Raw genomic sequence first — 15,732 nt, 5'->3', positions numbered from 1 at the left:
CACCGTATCTTCTTCTTCTTGCCTCCAAGTTGTTTTGACACTGCACTTTTTTATCTCTGCCCCCTCTTATTCTTCTCCAGAATTCCGCAACATGGCACCGAAGAGAATTAGACGGCGGAAGAGAGAAAAAAGAGTGCCTTTGGAGCCGAAAAAAGTACACTGGCACCCTTGGGGAGGAGTCGGGAACGGCCTGGAGGAGCATGGCACCAAGCCTAGAAGATAGATAGAGCGCGAGAAAAAAAATAAAGAGTGCAAGTGACCAGTGATGACGCGGGGCGGAGCAGTGACAGGTACCGAGCCAGGGGGATTAGGGGCAAGCTACTACTTCCCCAAAAAAGGAGATGTGCACTTTTTCATGAATTTGGAACATCCTCGGGAGGGATGAGAAACTTTTGAGGGGGAACTGAGCGACCAAGGGACGTAGGGACCAAGGGACCAAGGGACCAAGGGACCAGAGGACGTAGGGACCAAGGGACCAAGGGACGACCAAGGGACCAAGGAACTCAAATATCTAGTTTACTGTAAGAGATATCAAAATTGTGTCAACTAGTAAAATATTGGGGATATTATGATACATGATTCATCAGTTGATAAAGTTTTGATATCATTAACAGAAATTGAAATAATGGAGCTCAAAGTATGTAGGTTGGCTGAGGCCGGTGATCCTTGCAACACACAAACTTACAGCTTTATTATCTCCGCTCCTATAAGAGATATCAAAAATTTGTCAACTGATAAAATGTTGCTAATTTTATGATAAACATTTTATCAGTTGAAAGATTTTTGATATCTTTTCAAATAGCCGAGATAGTTGAGCTTTGGGCTGCCTTTTTAAAAATCTTCCCAAAAAAAAGCTGTTTCTTGATCTCTCTAGTTTATCTGTCCAATTTGCAACTTACTAGTACCTCCCACTAAGTTTATGGTCTATCACTACATCTTTTTCTCTCTAATCCTCTCCAAATCGCTTCCTGACCTTTTTTTCTCAAAAAATCAACCACAGAGGTCAATGCCGTTTGTGCAAAACTCAACAAATCCTTGTGATTAAAATGGGCGGAGCCTAAACGGTTTAGGGGGATTGATGCACTTTTAAAAGGATACACATCCCCTAATTACAGGTATATAAGGATATCAGTGATAAGGAAACTTCAATTCAATTTTTGATATTAAGAATGTTTTTGCTAGGTTTTTTCAACCAGGAGAATGAGGTATAGTCCTTTTTTAACCCCTAGGTTTTTGCAAAAGAAAATAAAGTTTGGACATCCGGACAAACAGATTTTTTTGGGATTTTTTTAAACATTTAATTGTCTGGTGGACCATCTGTGTCTTCAGCTGTCCAATAGAAAAAAGGGCAGTTTAATATACCGTATTCGCTCGAATAGAAACCCCGTCTAACCGTAACTTTGAGCTCAATTATCTCGATTTCTGTGAAAGATATCAAAAATGCGTAAACTGATAAAACGCTCCTGATATTATGATACACGTTTTTCTAGTTTACAGACTTTTGATATCTCTTATGGGAATTGAGATAATTGAGCTGGAACGGTCAGCTTCCTACTGATCATTAGAACTCTTGCTCTCCATAATTAGCATTCATGCTCCGTTGCACTTTTAACCCTAACTCCCCTGGCACAGCCTACGCTTGATAACTCCGCGTTTCTGACCAGTAAGACGTCATATTTCGGCCTCTGACACCGTGGAGGCTATCCCCGACCTCACGGCGGCCGGCACGGCGCCGTGCCGGGACAGAGTGCATCTTTCCTTTGGGAAGAGTGCATGAAAATGCAGGCAGCAACGAAAAAGGACACACACACGCAAGCGTCTCTTCTTCTTTAAAGTAGTAACCCCCGCGCTGACTCTCGTTTCTCTCGACCCTCTAGTGCCAGCCGCCGCGCGTAAAAAGGGCACGGGCGCCACCGCGGCCTGTCCGCGGCTGGTCGCGGCTAGCTGCCGCGTATGTCTGCGTCTCTCGGTTCTGAAATGCGAAAGAAGAAGCGGAGTAGGAAGGTCTGTGTTGCGATGATGGAGGAGTAGGCTCCTTGACCATCCACTGACCATCTGGGCTTTAGGCTTTTTGGCTTTAGCCTTCAGGCTTCTAGTGCCCGGGTGGTCCCATCCCTATTCCTATAACCCTATCCTATGGAGCATCGCCACCAAAGTATGTCTATCTCTATTTATTCTTCGTCCATACCGTATCTCGACTAAAAAGCAAAATCTTGAAAATTCCTCACACGCACTAATAATACTAATCTGCTACCTCATTCTCTGCTAAAATTGAAATTGGAAAAGAAAAGAAAAAGTGTGGATGGATCTGGCTACAGTATACCTCTCATTTGGGAATGTTATCAAAGGATAAGTCGAAATTTGTGTTGTGTTGTGAAAAAATACTTTTATTTAACCTATATGACCTAAATTGAGAATTAGGACCCAAATTAAGAATACCGTATAGAAGCCTATCCAAGTCGCCAACTTTGAACCTATATATATTTCCTGTGAAAGATATAAAAAAGTTGTCAACTAAAAAAATGTTTATCATATTATCACCTATATTTCATCAGTTGACAGATTTTTTATATCTTTTATAGGGACCGAGATAATTGAGCTCAAAGTTGAAGGTTCGGCTCGGCGTCTCATTAGAGGAAGTACGGTAGTCTAAATTGAGAATTTAACGCTAGAATGAAAAATGCTTAGTTCAAAATACCGGGAAAATAGCCAAAAGTTAGAATAAAGGGTAAAAGGTCTAAATTTGAATTTTCTGAATTGTACCGGAGTTAAAAATTTAGACATTTCACCCTATTTTAAAGTTTTGGTTTGAGAGTTCCTCAATTTTTTGGCTTCTAGAAACTTTTTCGATCCAACCCAGATAACCCCTAGACAAGATTTTCCCACCTCAAAACCCCCTAGACCCATGTGCCTTATATTTCCACTTCCTCATCTTTGCCGTCCTCGAAAAGTTGCGTCACACTCAAACTTCGCCCCGAAAAAAACAAACATGAACTGTTTAAAGGTGCACCATATTGAACACTTCGTGGTGCCCACCCGGTAGCAGTAGTATACACAGTGGTCCTCGTTGTTGATAATAGTAGGCAGGGCCCAAAGTGAGTGCGTGTGTCTCGGTCTCCACTTATCACCCATCCCCGCGACCACCTTATAACACCATCGGAACCGTGCCAGTTGCACTTTCACCTCCTGCGTATCCTGTTGTGTCCAGTTGTGTGTCGCGGTCCCTGACTTGTTTAACCGCGTGCGACCTCTAGATCCCTCTGGGTGGGTTCCCGTACCTGTCTGTGCGGCCCCCTATACAAGACAGTGCCGCCCCCTCTCCCATTATTCTCACATCTTGCCATCAGACATACCCCCAACAACAATATACCAGTTGCGTCTTTTCTTGACCATCATTTCTACTAATTGTTGATACCTAAACCTTCCTAAACATCATGGACATTCTAACATACCTTTATGATCTGGCCGAGGTAACTAGAATCAATTATTTATTTGAATTAATTGTGATCAAAGGTCTAGAAGGTCTAGAGTTTGAGAAAAAAATCTAGAACGTAAATAGTTCTAAATCTAATTTTTTGACTTTTCAGCCAGTCCCATCCACCTCCCGTCACCATCAATCCTTGAAGGAGCAGCACCAACTCTTCCAGTTAGCAGCCGGATCCACAGATTTGGGTGTCTACATCGACAAACTTGTCGAACACCTTGTTGTCAATTCTACCGTTCAGCAACAACAGAAGGTATAGATTTTTTTTTTGAAAATTTGAAAAAAAACCTAGCCTAGTAAGATAAAAAGTCTATATCCCTCAGAACATTCTTATCCCTCAATCTCAATCCTACCGTATTCCAGGTCGCTGCAGCTGCCGCCGCCGCCGCTCAGGCCGCCCAGGCCGCCGTAGTCGCAACGGCCCAGATGAGAAAAGCTGCTAGTGTTCCAGCAACGACCTCACCGGACCCACCACTGAGCTACACTCAGATCAACTGTCTGGAAAACGTGCACCGCCTTCTGAAGTCTCAATCTCGACCGGAAAGCCCAGCCAAGCAGGACGAGCCGTTCGATGAGAAGTGAGTTTTTTTTTTGAATTTTGAAATTAAAAAAAATGTGGAACATGGCCTTTTTGGAGATGATCTAGAAAACCTGGGTGGTCCTTCAACTCTAGGGATGGGTGGTAAACACTTTTGGGGGGTACCACCAGCCGCCCCCCCCCTTCTTGCCTCTCTTCTCGGAGAGTGGTAACTGTGTCAAAACAAACGCATTATCTACCTCCGAGAGAACGTTCGTTCGCCGGCACAGGCGGGGACCAAGGATAAACAACAACAAAAACATAGTCGTATCTTGTTGGTGACGAAAAAAATAAACTTTTTTATTCCAGGAAGTACCCACCACAAGCTCAATTGACACGAGAAGCGTTGAGTCTTCACACGAAACGATTCGAGGATGAGTACAAGGACACGTGGTGCAGGTAAGAGCTTGGGCAAGATTAGGGCAAACTCCCATCACATCATGCTACCATTCTCTTTTCTCTTTGTCATGAAGAAGAAGAAGCAGAAGCCCCTTTGACCTTCGGGAACAATACCCCATTGTCTGTTTCTTCTTCTTCTTCTGAAGGCTTCTGCTTCTATAAAAAAATTTGGTCAGCGTTCTCGAGGCTGAAAACCAGTCACTACTGTCCCTGTCCCCCCAGACAAAGCTTGTTAAACAACAAGAAACAGTCGAAAGAAGAGACGTGCTTCTTCTTCTTGCGGTCTTCTGAAGAAGGGGGAGGGGGTATTGTTTCGTAGTAATTTTTACACAAATAGAGAGACACATAAAAGAACAAAAAGCTTTGACTACTTTTTCTCAATGTCAATTTCTCCCCCAAACATGGGGGGAGTAATTAGAGAGAATACTTTTCTTTTTCTGCAACATTTTTTGAAACAAAAAGGTCACAGGGTTCATGTAGAATCCCTCGAAAAGCAGCAATAACAACCTAGAAATTTTTCAGACGCCTGAAACGACTAGCCGATGACGTGCCGAGCTCACCACCAGCCAAACAGCTCCGACCATCCGGACCAACGCCGATCCACTGGTCCGCCACGAACAACCAACATCAAAACTATAGATCGATGGCGCCGAATCCACCACCACCACCAGGAAAGAATTATCAGGTTAGTAGAAATTTCAAAAGTTCAAATTATGCATAAATTGGAATTGACAGCTCCTAAAAATGTGCTTTTAGTACCAAATTATTCAAAATTTAAAATAATGGGACCCCTAGCTTTTGACTTCGAGCTCATTTATCTCGATTCCTATATAAGATATCAAGAAGTGGTCAACTGATAAAATGTTTATGATATTATGATAAACAATTTATCAGTTGACAAGGTTTTGATATCTTTCACAGGAGCTGAGATAATTGAGCTCAAACTTTGAAGTCGGGGGGGGGGGGCTTCTAGTCCAGGTTTTCAACCAGCTCCTCATTTCTCATTCATTCCAGATCACCTACACACCACTCGACGATCCAACGGACCAAAAATCTACCAACACCAAGTCCGACGTAGAAAACAGCACAGTTTACCCGATCTCCGGCTCGAAATTCTCGACTCCGATGAGGTTATCGATTGATGGTGGTGCCTCAACGCCTCCTCCACTCGTTCAACGTCTTCTGATGCCACGTGGTGCCACGTCGACAGGCGGAGCATCCCCAACGTCGAGCACCAATTCGCCGCCCACTTTCCCCAAAACCTCATCCTCATCGTCTCTCTTAATGCTACGGGATACTCAGAATTGATTTTTTTGTTTAGGCTTACTCTCTTTTTGTTTTCCTTCTATTTTTTTTGTTTTCTTCTTCTTATTGGTCTTTTAAAAGCTACCCGGATGTCTTTCAAATCGCTCTCGATCACCGGTGCATCGACACCTTTTTTTCCCATTTCCCATTTTTTGTCTTCTCACTACCCGACCCCCTCCCAAAAAACGTCTAGTTTTTTACCAGTCTTTCATTTTGGTATTTTTCAAATAGAAAAAGTTGTTCCTGAAATTTTCCTAAACTATCATATAGGAGTTTTCCAATTTTTCTGAAATTTCTGAAATCAACTTTTTCTGGAACATCCCAGTGCATGGGAGTTCTCGTCCCCCATTTCCCCCCAACAAGCCCCGCCCATTTTTTTTCCATCCCATTCTTCCAAAAAAATCCGATTATGTGCAATGATTTTTCCCACACCGTTTCCTGCCGTTTCTTTTGAAATTTGCAAATTTGCAAAAATTTTTTCCATAGATTCTCATTTTCGCCCCGCCCCCTTCCCCCCCCCCCTTTTCCGCCTAAAACGCCCCAACTGCCCACAGCCAAAATTGATTCGAGACTCTTTTTCTTTCTTTTCCAATTTCAAAATTGTATGTGTGTTGAGTGTATATTACTATATATAAATTATTGGTGACTTCTAATTTTAATACATTTTGAAAATTGTATCTCTGTCTGACTTATGGATATCTGGTAAAATATTTGAAATTTCAAAATTTTTCGGAAAAAAAACATTAAAAGTTAAATCGGAAACATCTGAAATTCACAAACTGCTGAAAATTAAAGCCTCAAAATTTCCATTTTCTAAATGTTTTTCACACATACTTGAAACATGAAAATATGTAGCAACTGCGCTCTGTTGGACAAAAGACACCTGTATTTGGAGACCTATTGATTGATGTTTTGTTTGATTTGAAAGGTTTTCTTGAATCTCAATAATTTTTTTCCAATTCGGGGCGGGTCTCGTTTGATCTACCAATTATTTCATTGTAGATCATTTTCATTATCGCACAATTCAATTTAACAATTTGATTAACTAAAAACGACTTGTCTGCTATTTTTATTCCACTACAAGAAATACAGTAAACTTCAAATTTCAGATGCTCAACGACGTTGCTCCATATCCCCATATCGTGCTTCCCGCCAAAAAAATTGCTTCTCTGGATGATCGTGTCATGTCTACAAAAAGCAGTTTATGCCAAATTTAGGTTTGACTTGTTTTAAGAGCCAGTTCTAACCAAGCTAAAATTATTTTCCAAAAATAAAACCAAAAAAACATTTTCCAGGAGCACCAAGCCTTCTTCGCTCGCGATCCCCTTGTCGATTTTTCCTTGCTCTCAGCCGCCGCGCTCGCCGACCGCTCGTCAGCCGCCCGTACGGTAGTGCTCTCCGCAGCGGGCAGGAGTCGTTTATGAAGTTCGATGAGCACCTTCTGACAAATACGTAAAAATTTGGAGTTGTCTATCAGAAAGGAGTACAGAGCACCGATAGGTAATCACTAAAATATTGAATTAGTCCACTAAATTTATTTTCGTTTTCTTTTTCCAGAAGTGTGAACGACCGATAAATGGGCAGGAGGACAACACCAAAGAGCAATTGTTCGGAAATTTTGTCATTGTTGGGAGACGCTGTACCGCTTTAGGGATTCGAGGTAAAAAAGTGGAAAAAGTTAGCCTAGGTGTCCAATTGTCAGATTCCAAAACGCCTTCTTCACAGTACAGGGGAATAATTTAAACAAAAACGCATTTTCCGTTGATTTTTGGCCGCCGTTTTGACAATTTTTTGTAGTTTCTTCTGGGCGGGGACCATTTGATCTACCAATTAAAATCCATTGTAGATCATCAGCATTTTCCTATTTTCTCTCCTTTTTTTGCTTTCCTTCTAGCGAATTCCTCTCTTTTCTGTAGAATTTTTGGAATTCGCACTAGACTCAATTTAACGATTTGACTGACTAAAAAAAGTTAGTCTTCTATTTTTGCTTCACTAAAAGAAATACAATAACCCTTTGATTAAAGATGCTCAACCACGTTAGTCCATATAATCGGATCGTGCTTCCAGTCAGCGGATTCCGAATGGACGGTGCCAGCTCTCACCCATCGGAATGTTCATCGAATATCAGTTTGGCCAGGAATATAAGGCCAGAAATCCATTCAACAGTAGCGAGAAGTTCAAACTGGAAACATATGAGTCGTGCCATGTCTACAGCAAGCAGTTTATGCAAAATGTAGGTGGAAATTTTTGGTTGTGTCCGTTTAACCGCTATTGGCTTGTTTTGAGAGCCAGACAGATTTGAAATAGGCGCTTTATAGAATGGCTCATAATTACCGGCACAAAAGTTTTGTACAACCACAAAGTTTGAGTTCAGCGTTGTTCTGGACTCAGTAAACTGGCCAAGTTTCAAATTAATTGATCAATTTTTAGCTGAGCTTCTATTATTTTCCCTATCTTGAAAATATTTCAATCACCCAGGGACTCGTACTGTGATCAGTAACAACTTAAGCTTTTGAATGCACGCCGCTCATCTGTCTTTTCATATCAACTTTGCCGGCGTATAAAAACTTAAGATGTGATATTGAGTGGCTGAAAATACATGAATGTCAGGACCAAGCCTTTTAAAATCATCTATAAAAACTTCAGACAAATACGAGAATAATCAAATTAGTAAATAGAATAATCAAATTAGCAATTTTCCCGATTTTTGAGCTAAATTGATCTAACGGCTGGAATGTATGCTTTTAGTCGATTGCAGTGTTCATTTTTAATTAAATTTTTTTTTGATCGAAAAAAGCTAAGTCTTACATAAGGCATTTTTTTCGAAATCCCAAAAAAAAATTTTTTTTTGATTTTTTGTCTTAGAAACGTTCCACATTCAATTTCAAGTTACGTCCCAAAATTTCAAGTCCAAATCTCTTATTTGAACAAAGTTATTAAGGATTTTTCTAAGCCTATACTTAAGCCAAAATTCGGTTTCAGGCTTTTGTCCATAACTTCGTATCGAGAAGAGATCTCGATCTGATATTTGAATCCGGTACCTAAAATTGAATGTCAAACGTTTTCTTAACAAAAAATATCAAAAAAGTGACAAACATTTTTTGATCGAAAAAAAAAGCTAAGTCTTACATAAGGCATTTTTTTCGAAATCCAAAAAAATTTTTTTTTGATTTTTTGTCATAGAAACGTTCCACATTCAATTTCAAGTTACGTCCCAAAATTTCAAGTCCAAATCTCTTATTTGAACAAAGTTATTAAGGATTTTTCTAAGCCTATACTTAAGCCAAAATTCGGTTTCAGGCTTTTGTCCATAACTTCGTATCGAGAAGAGATTTCGATCTAATATCTGAAACGGGTACCTCAAATTGAACGTCAAACGTTTTCTTAACAAAAAATATCAAAAAAGTGACAAACATTTTTTTGATCGAAAAAAAAGCTAAGCTTGATTTTTTGTCTTAGAAACGTAGATCAAAAAACGCGAAAGTTTTCAAATTCACAGGTGTCACTTTTTTTAATCCGACAATAGATGTATCCAACCAAAATGGAACTTTGTGTGAAAACAATACTTGTATGTGTCTTTCTTCTGACAAAATTTCAGTGAAATCATGAAGTATGACATGGAGTTACATCAATTTGAATCGGAAAACAGCGGCGTGAAAGAAAGATTACGCCGTACATCTTTGAACAATTATAACAACAACTAGACTAGAGGAAACGGTCTGGGAAGTTCAGAAAACTTGTATAAAATAAAGAGTTACACATGTTCCAATTTTCGGTGCTTCCAACATACTTATGTCTAAAGATTTACCCTATTGATTTGTGCGGGTAATTATAAACAACCCTGTAATCAAGCCAAAACCGAATTCCAAGAAAAAACCAAAAAACATTTTCCAGGAACACCAGGACTTCTTCGCTCACGATCTCCTCTGCTGACGCCTTCAACATCGTTCTTCGTACTCCGCCGCGCTGGCCGCCCGCCCATCAGAGGACCACCGAGGATCAATTGTTTGGAAATTCGCGAGAAAGTTCGTCGTTCGCAGACTTTTTGTCATTGCCGAGAGATACTGTACTGCTTTAGGGAATCGAGCTCAAAAGAAGGCAAATTGGGTTTTCCAACAAATAACTAAGAAGGACGCTCTTTTGACTTACATTTGTTGTTTATGCCCCCTAATTACTTATCTGATGACGCAAACGCAAGAGTGGCGTGCCCTGTTCCAGAGATGCTGCCTTCCAGTGAACCGTAGAACACTGACCGACTAGACCCTCAGCCCATTGCTTTTTTCTAGAATTTATAAGAAAAGATTCGACCTCGAATGGTGAAAAAAAAGATAGAATTCTCACAGAAGAAAAATAATAAGAAATATAAAAAGCAATACTAAATTTGATCTACCACTAAAAGTTGTTTTCAAACCTCTTTATGGTAGATCAAATTCGGTATGCATTTTTTATTTCTTCTGTTTGAGTTCTATCAATTTTTCACAATTTATCTGTAAAAATCACAAAATTTTAGTTTTTTTGTATTTTTGCAAAAAAGTTAAAGCATTTTTTTTTCAAAAATCTCAAAAAATTTTTGGTGTTTCGTTATAAAAATATTTTACGTTCAATTTCAAGCTATTCCCCAATATTTCAGGTCAATATCTCTCATTTGAACAAAGTTATGGCTTCAATAAGAGACGTTATGAAATTTCTGAAACAAAATTTTGACTTAAAAAAAAGATTCAAGTCTGAAACTTTGTGCTACAGCTTGATATTGAACAAAGAACTGAAATTCTTGTGAATGCTGAAAATGATTTCTCAATCTCCTGGAGCACTCGGAAATAACAAAGCATACCGGAAAAATCTAACAGAGCGCCATCAAAAAAACCACATCAACTTCAAGCCAACGTATCTTATTTCTTGTAGATGATATCAGAAAGTGATCAACTGATCAAATGTTGCTGATATTATGGCAAACATTTTGTCAGTTAATCACTTTTTGATATTTTATACAGGAAAGGAGGTAGTTGAGCTGAATGTTGATGGTTTCGGTAGGATTCTATTAGAGTGTTAAAGGTATTCTCTGAAAAAAACAACAACATATTTCAGGTCGAACCCCATCTATAGGGGTTGGAGACCTCGCGAGATTGAAATATTTATTACGATTAAATTATAAATGATAAAAGCAATATGAGAAATGGACATGATTGAAGAGGAAAGCTCCATGACTTCGATGGAACATCATCTTCGATTGGTTTCGTTTTGCTTCGAGAGGTCTCGATTGATATCCGCCGTTCCGTCTTCGATCAGGACTTCATTATCGGATAGACGACTGCGGACTAATGAAGTTTTTAAAAACTCTGCGGACGCTGGACTTCCTTGTGGATTTCCAAATAATTGCTCCTCGGTGGTCTGTCCTCCTTTCTGACAGACAATTCCAAATTTATTCATATTCGTTAGAATTTGCTCATCGTAATTCATAACCAACTCCTGTCCTGGTGATTTCCTCGTAGAGTACTTCTGTCATACGGGCGGATGAGAGCGAAGAATGACGTTTGAGACGTCAGCAGAGGGAATCTTCTAAGCCTGGCCACTAATTGTAAGGAAGAGTGGACCGACAAGTGTATCGTGAGCGAAGAAGTCGTGATGGTCCTGAAAAATATATTTTTGGTATTCTGTGGCAATATTGATTAGACTGCTTTCTGATTTGTCTCCCTCTTAAAATAAGCCGATCGCAGCCAATTCAAAACTCTAGTCAAGCCAAACCTACTTTGGATTAAACTGCTTTCAGTAGACATGACACGACTCATCAATTTCCAGTTTGAACTTCTTAAAACTGTTGTTAATTTGATAATCCGCTAACCGTTCCTTCAGAAGACTCTTGTGGATGGCATTTTTTTGATTGAGCTCCGTCTACGAACGTTACGTGGTTCAAAGGTGACTTCCTTGGTCGTCGGATGGGCCTAACATAGATTATGAGATGTTTCTAAGAGAGATATAAAGACAACAACAACCTCATCAACTACCTTGAACTAGTGGTCGGGTGTAGGGGAACCGAAGCTCCGTCTACGAACGTTACGTGGTTCAAAGGTGACTTCCTTGGTCATCGGATGGGCCTAACATAGATTATGAGATGTTTCTAAGAGAGATATAAACACAACAACAACCTCATCAACTTCCTTGAACTAGTGGTCGGGTGTAGGGGAACCGAAGCTCCATCTACGAACGTTACGTGGTTCAAAGGTGACTTCCTTGGTCGTCGGATGGGCCTAACATAGATTATGAGATGTTTCTAAGAGAGATATAAAGACAACAACAACCTCATCAACTTCCTTGAACTAGTGGTCGGGTGTAGGGGAACCGAAGCTCCGTCTACGAACGTTACGTGGTTCAAAGGTGACTTCCTTGGTCGTCGGATGGGCCTAACATAGATTATGAGATGTTTCTAAGAGAGATATAAAGACAACAACAACCTCATCAACTTCCTTGAACTAGTGGTCGGGTGTAGGGGAACCGAAGCTCCGTCTACGAACGTTACGTGGTTCAAAGGTGACTTCCTTGGTCATCGGATGGGCCTAACATAGATTATGAGATGTTTCTAAGAGAGATATAAAGACAACAACAACCTCATCAACTTCCTTGAACTAGTGGTCGGGTGTAGGGGAACCGAAGCTCCGTCTACGAACGTTACGTGGTTCAAAGGTGACTTCCTTGGTCGTCGGATGGGCCTAACATAGATTATGAGATGTTTCTAAGAGAGATATAAAGACAACAACAACCTCATCAACTTCCTTGAACTAGTGGTCGGGTGTAGGGGAACCGAAGCTCCGTCTACGAACGTTACGTGGTTCAAAGGTGACTTCCTTGGTCGTCGGATGGGCCTAACATAGATTATGAGATGTTTCTAAGAGAGATATAAAGACAACAACAACCTCATCAACTTCCTTGAACTAGTGGTCGGGTGTAGGGGAACCGAAGCTCCGTCTACGAACGTTACGTGGTTCAAAGGTGACTTCCTTGGTCGTCGGATGGGCCTAACATAGATTATGAGATGTTTCTAAGAGAGATATAAAGACAACAACAACCTCATCAACTTCCTTGAACTAGTGGTCGGGTGTAGGGGAACCGAAGCTCCGTCTACGAACGTTACGTGGTTCAAAGGTGACTTCCTTGGTCATCGGATGGGCCTAACATAGATTATGAGATGTTTCTAAGAGAGATATAAAGACAACAACAACCTCATCAACTTCCTTGAACTAGTGGTCGGGTGTAGGGGAACCGAAGCTCCGTCTACGAACGTTACGTGGTTCAAAGGTGACTTCCTTGGTCATCGGATGGGCCTAACATAGATTATGAGATGTTTCTAAGAGAGATATAAAGACAACAACAACCTCATCAACTTCCTTGAAATAGTGGTCGGGTGTAGGGGAACCGAAGCTCCGTCTACGAACGTTACGTGGTTCAAAGGTGACTTCCTTGGTCATCGGATGGGCCTAACATAGATTATGAGATGTTTCTAAGAGAGATATAAACACAACAACAACCTCATCAACTTCCTTGAACTAGTGGTCGGGTGTAGGGGAACCGAAGCTCCGTCTACGAACGTTACGTGGTTCAAAGGTGACTTCCTTGGTCATCGGATGGGCCTAACATAGATTATGAGATGTTTCTAAGAGAGATATAAACACAACAACAACCTCATCAACTTCCTTGAAATAGTGGTCGGGTGTAGGGGAACCGAAGCTCCGTCTACGAACGTTACGTGGTTCAAAGGTGACTTCCTTGGTCGTCGGATGGGCCAAACATAGATTATGAGATGTTTCTAAGAGAGATATAAAGACAACAACAACCTCATCAACTTCCTTGAACTAGTGGTCGGGTGTAGGGGAACCGAAGCTCCGTCTACGAACGTTACGTGGTTCAAAGGTGACTTCCTTGGTCATCGGATGGGCCTAACATAGATTATGAGATGTGTCTAAGAGAGGTATAAAAACAACAACAACCTCATCAACTTCCTTGAAATAGTGGTCGGGTGTAGGGGAACCGAAGCTCCGTCTACGAACGTTACGTGGTTCAAAGGTGACTTCCTTGGTCGTCGGATGGGCCTAACATAGATTATGAGATGTTTCTAAGAGAGATATAAAGACAACAACAACCTCATCAACTTCCTTGAACTAGTGGTCGGGTGTAGGGGAACCGAAGCTCCGTCTACGAACGTTACGTGGTTCAAAGGTGACTTCCTTGGTCGTCGGATGGGCCAAACATAGATTATGAGATGTTTCTAAGAGAGATATAAAGACAACAACAACCTCATCAACTTCCTTGAACTAGTGGTCGGGTGTAGGGGAACCGAAGCTCCGTCTACGAACGTTACGTGGTTCAAAGGTGACTTCCTTGGTCATCGGATGGGCCTAACATAGATTATGAGATGTGTCTAAGAGAGGTATAAAGACAACAACAACCTCATCAACTTCCTTGAAATAGTGGTCGGGTGTAGGGGAACCGAAGCTCCGTCTACGAACGTTACGTGGTTCAAAGGTGACTTCCTTGGTCGTCGGATGGGCCTAACATAGATTATGAGATGTTTCTAAGAGAGATATAAAGACAACAACAACCTCATCAACTTCCTTGAACTAGTGGTCGGGTGTAGGGGAACCGAAGCTCCGTCTACGAACGTTACGTGGTTCAAAGGTGACTTCCTTGGTCGTCGGATGGGCCTAACATAGATTATGAGATGTTTCTAAGAGAGGTATAAAAACAACAACAACCTCATCAACTACCTTGAACTAGTGGTCGGGTGTAGGGGAACCGAAGCTCCGTCTACGAACGTTACGTGGTTCAAAGGTGACTTCCTTGGTCGTCGGATGGGCCTAACATAGATTATGAGATGTTTCTAAGAGAGATATAAAGACAACAACAACCTCATCAACTTCCTTGAACTAGTGGTCGGGTGTAGGGGAACCGAAGCTCCGTCTACGAACGTTACGTGGTTCAAAGGTGACTTCCTTGGTCGTCGGATGGACCTAACATAGATTATGAGATGTTTCTAAGAGAGGTATAAAAACAACAACAACCTCATCAACTTCCTTGAACTAGTGGTCGGGTGTAGGGGAACCGAAGCTCCGTCTACGAACGTTACGTGGTTCAAAGGTGACTTCCTTGGTCGTCGGATGGGCCTAACATAGATTATGAGATGTTTCTAAGAGAGATATAAAGACAACAACAACCTCATCAACTTCCTTGAACTAGTGGTCGGGTGTAGGGGAACCGAAGCTCCGTCTACGAACGTTACGTGGTTCAAAGGTGACTTCCTTGGTCGTCGGATGGGCCTAACATAGATTATGAGATGTTTCTAAGAGAGATATAAAGACAACAACAACCTCATCAACTTCCTTGAACTAGTGGTCGGGTATAGGGGAACCGAAGCTCCGTCTACGAACGTTACGTGGTTCAAAGGTGACTTCCTTGGTCGTCGGATGGGCCTAACATAGATTATGAGATGTTTCTAAGAGAGATATAAAGACAACAACAACCTCATCAACTACCTTGAACTAGTGGTCGGGTGTAGGGGAACCGAAGCTCCGTCTACGAACGTTACGTGGTTCAAAGGTGACTTCCTTGGTCGTCGGATGGGCCTAACATAGATTATGAGATGTTTCTAAGAGAGATATAAAGACAACAACAACCTCATCAACTTCCTTGAACTAGTGGTCGGGTATAGGGGAACCGAAGCTCCGTCTACGAACGTTACGTGGTTCAAAGGTGACTTCCTTGGTCGTCGGATGGGCCTAACATAGATTATGAGATGTTTCTAAGAGAGATATAAAGACAACAACAACCTCATCAACTTCCTTGAACTAGTGGTCGGGTGTAGGGGAACCGAAGCTCCGTCTACGAACGTTACGTGGTTCAAAGGTGACTTCCTTGGTCGTCGGATGGGCCTAACATAGATTATGAGATGTTTCTAAGAGAGATATAAAGACAACAACAA

At 41.2% G+C, this 15,732-nt stretch overlaps 2 protein-coding genes across 2 annotated transcripts; both read left to right on the top strand.

Moving 5' to 3' along the window:
- Window positions 1-3,434: 3,434 nt before the first annotated feature.
- On the top strand, window positions 3,435-5,768 carry Cbr-lin-42.2 (the record flags this gene model as incomplete). Its single annotated transcript, XM_045243141.1, has 6 exons — window positions 3,435-3,470; window positions 3,588-3,737; window positions 3,848-4,062; window positions 4,371-4,460; window positions 4,983-5,145; window positions 5,475-5,768. The coding sequence occupies 6 exons, from the start codon at window positions 3,435-3,437 to the stop codon at window positions 5,766-5,768; spliced, it is 948 nt and encodes a 315-aa protein (XP_045093361.1).
- A 2,107-nt stretch (window positions 5,769-7,875) lies between these two features.
- Window positions 7,876-10,025, top strand: CBG25772 (the record flags this gene model as incomplete). Its single annotated transcript, XM_045243140.1, has 2 exons — window positions 7,876-7,897; window positions 9,844-10,025. The coding sequence occupies 2 exons, from the start codon at window positions 7,876-7,878 to the stop codon at window positions 10,023-10,025; spliced, it is 204 nt and encodes a 67-aa protein (XP_045098592.1).
- Between the last annotated feature and the right edge of the window lie 5,707 nt (window positions 10,026-15,732).

The sequence above is a fragment of the Caenorhabditis briggsae genome, assembly GCF_000004555.2.
Source record: "Caenorhabditis briggsae complete genome, chrII, whole genome shotgun sequence".
Taxonomy (NCBI): Eukaryota; Metazoa; Nematoda; class Chromadorea; order Rhabditida; family Rhabditidae; genus Caenorhabditis; species Caenorhabditis briggsae.
This window is presented reverse-complemented; position numbering and strand designations above follow the sequence as displayed.